General features: G+C 51.3%; 2 protein-coding genes across 2 annotated transcripts in view; one reads left to right on the top strand and one right to left on the bottom strand.

Annotated features, from left to right (window-relative positions):
• The first annotated feature begins 26 nt into the window (after positions 1-26).
• On the top strand, positions 27-8,406 carry MEST (mesoderm specific transcript). Its single transcript, XM_083859185.1, has 12 exons — positions 27-69; positions 1,933-2,087; positions 2,509-2,588; positions 3,019-3,096; positions 3,477-3,613; positions 3,824-3,882; positions 4,908-4,948; positions 5,110-5,180; positions 5,840-5,941; positions 6,558-6,634; positions 7,040-7,103; positions 7,494-8,406. The coding sequence occupies exons 2-12, from the start codon at positions 1,934-1,936 to the stop codon at positions 7,609-7,611; spliced, it is 981 nt and encodes a 326-aa protein (XP_083715311.1). The 5' UTR covers positions 27-69; position 1,933; the 3' UTR covers positions 7,612-8,406.
• Positions 7,671-9,342, bottom strand: part of COPG2 (COPI coat complex subunit gamma 2) — a 29,194-nt gene continuing 27,522 nt past the window's right edge. Inside the window, exon 24 of the mRNA XM_083859181.1 lies at positions 7,671-8,814. Coding sequence (XP_083715307.1) covers positions 8,684-8,814 — 131 coding nt within the window. The 3' untranslated portion in view covers positions 7,671-8,683. The remainder of the gene's footprint in view (positions 8,815-9,342) is intronic.

Genomic DNA, 9,342 nt, shown 5'->3' with positions numbered 1-9,342 from the left:
GGGACGGAAGCCACGCCCCTCCGGGAGAGCGCGATGGCGGCGCGCGCCCGCGGCAGCGCCTGAGCGCAGGTGAGAGCGGCGCGCGCCCCCGAGGCCACGCCCATGGACACGCCCCCTCCCTCCGCCGGGAGCGCGCGCGGAGGCCCCGCCCACCCCGTCCCGCGCTCAGAGAGGGGAGGGGGGGTCCCGGGACTTGGTTTGTGGGCGGGGTTTATGGTGGGTGTGGCTTGTGGGCGTGGCTTTGATGGGTGTGTCCTCTTAGTGGGTGTGTCCCCTCCCCTTGACTGCCATTGGCTCCCTGAACCGCGTTGGGGTCGTGAGCTCCCAGACCCCAATAAGCCCCTGACCCCGCCCCCCCCCAGTGACCCCATGGCCCCACCGAACCCCCCTAATGACCCCCCCCTAGTGATCCCATAACCCCTGACCTCCCCCCCAGTGACCCCATGGCCCCACTGAACCCCCCTAATGACCCCCCCCAGTGATCCCATAACCCCTCAAACCCCCCCAGTGACCCCATGGCCCCACTGAACCCCCCTAATGACCCCCCCCTAGTGATCCCATAACCCCTGACCCCCCCCCAGTGACCCCATGGCCCCACTGAACCCCCTGAATGACCCCATGACCCCTCAAACCCCCCCAGTGACCCCTTAGTGGGGTCATGCCCCCCACAAGAACCCCATGAGTCCACAACCCTCCTTCAGACTCCAAATGGATCCACAACCCCACTCAGCCTCCCAATGACCCCATGTTCCTTCTCCCTCAAATCCCAAATGGCCCCACAATTCCCCTCAAACCCCAAAGACGATCCTCATTCCCCCTCAAATCCCAAATGGTCCCACAATCCCCTTTGAACCCCAAAGAGGATCCTTGTTCTCCCTCAGACCCCAAATAAGACCCATGTTCCCTCTCAGACCCCAAACCCTGGGTTCTGGGAATTGGGGAGTTTTGAGGACATGGAAAGGGGTTATAGGAATGGGGGAGTTTTGGGGACATGGAAAGAGGTTATAGGAATGGGGGAGTTTTGGGGATGTGAAGGTGGGTTTTGGGAATTGGGGAGTTTTGGGGACATGGAGGTGAGTTATAGGAATGGGGGAGTTTTGGGGACATGGATGTGGTTTCTGGGAATGGGGGAATTTTGGGGACATGGAAAGGGATTATAGGAACAGGGGAGTTTTGGGGATATGGAGAGGGGTTATAGGAATGGGGGAGTTTTGGGGACATGGAAAGGGGTTATAGGAATAGGGGAGTTTTGGGGATATGGATGTGGTTTTTGGGACTGGGGGAATTTTGAGGACATGGAGGTGGGTTATAGGAATGGGGGAGTTTTGGGGATGTGAAGGTGGGTTTTGGGAATTGGGGAGTTTTGGGGACATGGAGGTGGGTTTTGGGAATGGGGGAATTTTGGGGATGGAAAGGGGTTTCTGGAAATGGGGGAATTTTGGGGACAAGGAAAGGAATTATAGGAATGGGGGAGTTTTGGGGACATGCAGATTCTGTGAATGGGGCAATTTTGGGGACCTGGAAAGAGGTTATAGGAAAGGGGGGGGGTTTGGGGATATAGAGGTGGTTTTTGGGAATGAGGGAGTTCTGAGGACATGGAGGTGGGTTCTGGGGAATGGGGGAGTTTTAGGGACGTGGAGATTCTGAGAATGAGACAGTTTTGGGGACATGGAAAAGGGATTATAGGAATGGAGGAATTTTGAGGACATGGAGGTGGGTTTTGGGAATGGGAGAGTCTGAGACATGGAGGTGGGTTCTGGGGATGGGGGAATTTTGGGGACATGCAAAGGAATTATAGGAATGGGGGAGTTTTGGGGATGTGGAGGTGGGTTCTGGGAATGGGAGAGTTCTGAGGACATGCAGGTGGGTTCTGGGGACCCGGGGAGCTCCATGGGAACGCAGCAATCCCGGAACGACCCGTGTGCCCCGCAGGATGAAGGAGTGGTGGCTGCAGGTGGGGCTGCTGGGCGTGCCCCTCCTCGCCGTCTACCTGCACCTCCCACCCCCCCAGCCTTCCCCGGCTCTCCGCTCCTGGAAATCCTCTGGGAGCTTCTTCACCTACAAGGACCTCAACATCTTCTACAGAGGTGACAGAGCCACCCCTGGGTGGGGACATTCCTAAAACTGGCCAAGGGGGTGACAAATCCCTCCCAGTTTTTGCCATCCTGGGATCAGAAGGTTTTGGGATGGATCAGGACATTTCACAGGGGAAAGTTGGTTCTTGTACCTTGGTGGGAAGGATCCCAAGAGCTTCTGATGGATGGAAAAAAAGGCACTGGGAACCCTTTTTGCAGCAGCACAGAGGCTGCTGGAGTTAATTTGGGTTAATTAAATCCCTGGATTGATCACGGAGCTGCTCAGATTTCCCAAGAGAAGCTGCAGTGGGAATCAAACCCATCCTTGGTTTTAGGGAGCAGAGGGAGAGGTGGATTCCCAGTGGGATGAGCAGCAATTCCCATTAGAAGGGAGGGATTTTGGGAAAAGCCGACCCTGAGCTTCTCCCCGCAGATTCCAGCGGCGCCGTCGGCAGCTCGGACGTCGTGGTGCTTCTCCATGGCTTCCCAACATCCAGCTACGACTGGAGCAAGGTGAGGGGCTGGAATTGTGACAGCAAAATCCCAGGAATTTCATCTCCTGGGGATGAGCAGGCAGCACAGCAAGGCTGGGCCGTGCTCCAGAGGAGAATTCCTGATTTCTGCTGGAGGTGCCACCAAGGATTTCACCTCGTTCTTCTCCCAGTAGTGAAATCCAAGCTCTTTCCAACCACAACAATTCCTTAGCTTTTTTTTTTTTTTTTTTTTTTTTTTTTTTTTTTTTTTTTTTTTTTTTTTTTTTTTTCCTGGGAGGGGATAGTCTGGCTATTTATTGGGAAAAGTTTGACCTCCTGCTGGTTTTTTTGGAGCTGGAATGTTCTCCTGGGATGGTGGAGAGGAGCACACACATCCATCATCCACTGCAGATGTTTCCATCCTCTGCTCCCACTGGATGCTTTTTTTCATGCCTTTCTCCTCTTCCCAGATCTGGGAAGGGCTGACCCAGCGTTTTCACCGGGTGATTGCCCTGGATTTCCTGGGATTTGGATTCAGTGACAAGCCTGTGAGTACCCCGGGATGAGGATTTTCGTGGTTGCTTTCGGCTCAGCACACCGGAAAATTGGTTTTTGCTATCCAGGAGAAAATTTGGGGTTTTTTTCCTCCTATTTACCTCTGGAAAAGGGATAAGTGGGAGGGATAGGGGAGGTTTGTGGTGGACCTTCAACTGGGTTTGATGGGACTCCAAAACTCACCTTGACCCCTTTGGAGCACAGACAACACTCCCGTGGCCTCGTGGCCATTACAAGACATTGGTGCTCACAAGCTGCTCCTTTCCACATCCCATATTTCCACATTCCTCCTCCCTTGGGGAATTTCTCCTGGAATCTGTGGGCTCCTGCTGGCTCAGGCTCTCACTGGAGACCCCTCTCCTCACTTTTTCAGAGGCCCCATGGCTACTCCATCTTCGAGCAGGCCACCATCGTGGAGGGGCTGCTGCAACACCTCGGGCTGAGGCACCAGAGGATCAACCTCCTGTCCCACGACTACGGGGACACGGTGGCCCAGGAGCTGCTCCACAGGTCCCTGCCTCCCCTCCTGCCCCTCTGTGCTCCCCACCAAGAATGATTTCCAGCAGAATCTGGTGCAGAATCTCCTTTTCCTTGTGCCTGAGGGCATTCCAGCTGTCTCCAGTTCCCAAAGGGAATGGAGATGATCCCACAGGATTTGATTTCCTGCTCGGAGCACGGAGAGGTTTGGTTGTGTTTCAGCTTCTTCTCTGCTGTCCCCAGGTATGAGCACAATAAAACTGGGAGCATCCTGATCAACAGCCTCTGTTTATCCAACGGAGGTGAGGTTTGCTCAGGGTGGGATGGGGATCCATGGGATGGCATGGGCATCTATGGGATGGGGATCTATGGGATGGGATCCATGGGATGGGGATTCATGGGATGGGATGGGATGGGATGGGATGGGATGGGCATCTATGGGATGGGGATCTATGGGATGAGGATCCGTGGGATGGAATGGGATGGGAATCCATGAGATGGGGATTCATGGGAATGGGATGGGATCCATGGGAATGGGATGTGATGGGATCCATGGGATGGGATCCATGGGATGGGATCCATGGGAATGGGATGTGATGGGATCCATGGGATGAGATCCATGGGATGGGATGGGTATCCATGGGATGGGGATCTACAGGATGAGATCCATGGGATGGAATCCATGGGATGGGAATCCGTGGGATGGGGATCCACAGGATGAGATCCATGGGATGGAATCCATGGGATGGGAATCCATGGAATGGGATGGGGATCCATGGAATGTGGATCTATGGGATGGGAATCCATGGGATGGGATCCATGGGATGGGATGGGGATTTATGGGATGGGATCCATGGGATGGGAATCCATGGGATGGGAATCCACGAGATGGAATGTGGATCTATGGGATGAGATCCATAGGATGGGGATCCATAGGATGGAGATCCATGGGATGGGAATCCATGGGATGGGAATCCATGGGATGTGATGGGATTCATGGGATGGGATCCATGGGATGGGATGGGAATCGATGTGATGGGAGCCATGGGATGGGGATCCACAGGAGGAGGATCCACAGGATGGGAATCCATGACATGGGAATTCATGGGATGGGATGGGATGGGACGGGAATCCACGGGATGAGTTGGCCTTCCCAACTCCCATCCCCCAAATCCCAAGGATTGCAATCAAGGTGCTGTAATTAACCAGGAGCATCAATCCTGGGGCTCCCTGGGCCACTTTCACAGCACCATAAAGAGAGACAAACTGGGAGTTGTGGGGCAAAACACTTCCAGCCTCACAGCTCCTTTCTTTGATGTCCTTGCAGGGATTTTTCCTGAAACACACTACCCCCGCCTCATCCAGAAGGTGAGCTGCTCCCTTTTCTAGTCCTGCTGAATCCCAAAATCCCAAATAAACACCCCATGGACACCTTTAAGTCTCTGGGAAAAGCTCTCCATGGATTTATCCATGTGTCTGGTGTTGAGTTGTGCTCTCTCCTTTTTTTTTTTTCCCCCCTTCTTCCCAAGCTCCTCAAGGATGGGGGGCTGCTGTCCCCCATCATCCTGCGCCTCATGAACTTCTTCTTCTTCTCTGGAGGGTGAGTGGGGTCTCGGGGGAGTTGGGCACAATCCATAAGGATTGTGAACCAAGTGGGAAATGCAGGAATTAGAAGGAATTTTTGGCTTGGGAGGGTGGGGAGAGCCTGGAATAGAATCCCCAGAGAAGCTGTGGCTGCCCCTGGATCTCTGGAAGTGTCCAAGGTCAGGCTGGACATTGGGGTTTGGAGCAGCCTGGGACAGTGGGAGGTGTCCCTGTCCACTGTCAGGGGGTGGGAGTGAACCATCCCTCAGTTCCTTTCCAACCCAAACCATTCCATGATTCCATAAATCAGGGATTTGGCAGGGAGCAGCTCCCCTGGCCCTGTCCCCAGAGAGGTGGGATTGACCTCTGGCCCATTCCCTCTCCACACTGGCCAAGTATTTTAGTTTAATAATAAACCACTGAAATCCTCCTCTCCCACAAGGGTTGCAATTACACATTTCAGAGGCAACAAAACCCCTGCACTACCAGATATTTTATATTTTTAGCAGTGCTAAAACCCCTTTTTCCCCCCCCCAAAAAAAGCCCTTTGAGGCCATCCAACACTTACTTGGGGATGTTTTTGCTGTGGAAACTGGAAGTGCTGGAATTTTTTGCCATCAAGCAGTTTTAAACACTGCTGTTGTGTCTCTCCAAATTCCATTTTTATTTCCCCAGGCTTGGGGCAGTTTTTGGACCCTACACTCAGCCCTCCCAGGCAGAATTTTGGGATATGTGGACAGCAGTGCGGAACAACGATGGAAACCTCGTTATGGACAGGTACTTCAGCATGAATTCCTCCATTTCACACCTCCTCCAAGATTCCCAGAGCTCAGCCAGGCTCTCCAGAACTTCCAGCTGCTTTTTTTGGAGTCTGGGATCAACATTACATCCCAAGGAAGATCACTATATCATCCCAAGGAGGGAGGGTGATGTTGGAGCAGGGATTCTCTGGGATGAGGCAAAGTTGGAGTTGGATCTGAGATGTGGAACCTGGAGATTTTTTTTCCTTTGGAACTCAAAGGTTTGGATTTGGGGAGGTTTTGGAGCTCAGTCTGTGGCAGGTATTTGAGCAGACCTTCCCAGCAGAGATTTCCCTCTGCATTTGAACCTTCTGGACCATTCCTAGAAGTCCCAATCCCAAATCTTCAGCTTGGGAATTTTGGAAGGACACATTTCTTCCAGCTGGTGGCTTTTAGAAGGATCTTGGGCTGGTGGTTGAGTTCAGCTCCTTGTTTCCCCTTCCCCCAGTGGGAGAACAGAGTCACTGAGCCCAGGGATGATGGTGATGATGATGATGATGATGTTCTGCTGCTTTCCCATGGGAAATGCAGATCCCACCTGGCTCCAGGAGCAAATTCCAGCATCCACTGCATAACAACCCCTTTCCCTTCAGTGTTTTGCAGTACATAAACCAGAGGAAGAAGCACAGAGAGCGCTGGGTTGGGGCTTTGATGTCTACCTCAGTCCCATGTGAGTAGGAATCCATTCCTTTACTGCTTAGGATTTTTGGGAATTGCCCCTCTTCACTTCCAGGCTCCTTCCACTCATCAGCCTCTCATTATTCCGAGCTCCAATCCTGTTTTTTCAGCAGAGATATCCTTCCCTGGTTCACAGCTGGCTCTCCAAGTGCTGCTCCAGAGAAGTTGTGGAGCTTTTCAAACCCAAAAAGTTGCAAGGAGGGGAAAATTTGGGAGCTGGAGGCTGAACTTGAGCCCAGGGCAGAGCAGCCAAAGCCCATTCAGAGTTGTTTTGTTCAGTGCTCCACTGGAAGCTTCCCAAGCCTTTGTGTGAGGAGGGAACACTCCTTGGGGATGTTCTAATTAATGAATCCATTAATTGATGGAAATAAAAGCTTTTTCTGTGTTTCCCTTGCAGTGCATCTCATCTACGGGCCCCTGGACCCTGTGAATCCACACCCAGAGTTCCTCCAGCTCTACAGGTAAGACAAAAAGTGGGAATGTGCAACTGGGGCTTCATTCCAAGGGAGATTTTTGTCTGGCTGTTCCTTCAATTCCATCCTCATGGAGGTTGTTTTTAATTCCCACTCTCACCTGCACAGCCACAGGTGATTCAGTCACAGCAATTTGGAAATTGGTTCTGCATTTTAGGCACCAAAATTAAGATTTTGAGTCAATCCCAAAATTAATTTTAAAACCACACAGGGAAGATTTGTTTCCTGAGGAAGTAAATTCACCTGAACTTGGAATGGGTCAGCTGGAGCTGCTCCAGGCTTTTCTTTTTTTTAATCCCAAAAATAGGCTGTGCAAGAGGGTTAAATCTGCAGGAATTGCTGTGCTTAAAGCCTTGCTCTGTTTTCCTTTCCCACCAGGAAGGTGCTTCCCACGTCCACGGTGTCTGTGCTGGATGATCACATCAGCCACTACCCCCAGCTGGAGGATCCCACAGGATTTCTCAATGCCTACCTGAACTTCATCAACTCCTTCTGAGCTGCTGCAGCTCGACTTCTCACTCTTGGCTTAAAGTCAGGCTTTGTTTAGGGGGGCAGGAAAAAAAAAATTGATTTTTTTTCTGCTCACGTCTTCATCCTGGGCTGCCAAACTGAGTGAAATCCTTGGAGAAGTGGAAAAATGAGGGGAAAAAGCAGGATGCTGGTAGATCTTCCAGCCCTGCACTCCCCTCCTTGCCCGGCTTAAATTGAGGGAGGTTTAAATTCACATTAAATTGGAATTTCTTACTTTCTTCATCAACCTGACTTGGGAAAAAAATAACAATTTGATCAGCAAGGAGAGACAGAAGTTCCCTCACAAAATCTCTCAATTCCTCTTCCCTTCCCAGTTTTCCATGTGGGATTTTTCCCAGTTTGAAGCCAGGAAAAGGCTGTTCTGAGGTTTGATTATTACCTGACACAAAGCTCAGAGAATTGAATCTGCCTCAAGAGATGGAGTTTAATCTCTCTCTCTCTGTACATTGATTTTTCTGTGTGGAAGGAGAGACAGTCACAAAAAAAATATTGTAGATTTGGGGTGGTTTTTAATTGTTTCTGTTGAGAGTTTAATAGCATCCCTTTAGGAATAAGGGGGTTTTTGGTTAATAAACAGCCATTATGGGCTATTTTTTTTCCTGTACTGGAGCAGCCAGAATTAGAACAAAAAAAAAAAAAAAAAATTTCTATTTTATTAACAGCAATTCGTATGAATTCCACCATCTGAACCAGTGTTTATTTTTCTGTTAATAAAAAGCAATTTTGACAAAAAAAAAGAAAAAAAAAAAGAAAAAAATAATATCTGATTCCTGTTTCCTGACATCTTTCATCTTCCCTGGTTGAGATGCCATAAATTAGGTGAGAAATGGTTAAATGACAAGAAGGGGAAGGGGGGACACACACACACAGGAATGGCTCAGTACCAGCCAGCCACTAAAATAGAACATCATACAAAACCAGATTTTTTTCCCAAATTGAGGAATAAAAACTACATGCAAAGGACCAAAAAAAAAAAAAAAAAAAAAAAAAAGAAAAAAAAAAAAAAGAATTCCAGTGAATTGCAGTGCTGGGAACTCTCAGCCCACAGAAGCCAAGATGACATCGACCGACGTCTCGTCCTTGCTCCTCACTGTCACCTGCATGGTGACACCGTCCCCAAGGGCCAGCCTGGACCTGACCAGCACGTCACAGCCACCTCTGTACACACCTGGGACACAGCAACAGGGGACAGGTCACTTTGGATCCTCTTCTGAATTAACACAGGTTTTGTCTTCAGCCAGGTTGTGCCAACCCAGTGGAATGTTCCAGGTTGGGAAGGTGGGAAAGGCTCTGGGGGGGTTGTTGGGAGTGGCTGGAGAACCCCAGGTGAGGAAGAGGCACCTGGGCACAGCCTCAGGGCAGGGATTGTCCCCTGGGGGACACCCTGGGATCCTGGGGACAGCTCCCAACAGGAGAAACCTGCAGGGGATGGAGTGTGTCCAGGGAATGGAGTTGGGAAGGGTTTGGAGAACCAGGAGGGGCTGCAGCAGGGCCAGGGAAGGGTCTGGAGCCCCAGGAGGGGCTGAGGGAGCTGGGGAAGGGTCTGGAGCCCCAGGAGGGGCTGAGGGAGCTGGGGAAGGGGCTGGAGCCCCAGGAGGGGCTGAGGGAGCTGGGAAGGGTCTGGAGCCCCAGGAGGGGCTGAGGGAGCTGGGAAGGGGCTGAGCCTGGAGAAAAGGAGGCTCAGGGGGGACCTTGT

This window comes from Zosterops lateralis, assembly GCF_965231275.1.
Source record: "Zosterops lateralis genome assembly, chromosome: 4".
Lineage (NCBI taxonomy): Eukaryota > Metazoa > Chordata > Aves > Passeriformes > Zosteropidae > Zosterops > Zosterops lateralis.
The sequence above is the reverse complement of the archived record's forward strand: the minus strand, read 5'-3'. Positions and strand labels throughout refer to the sequence as shown.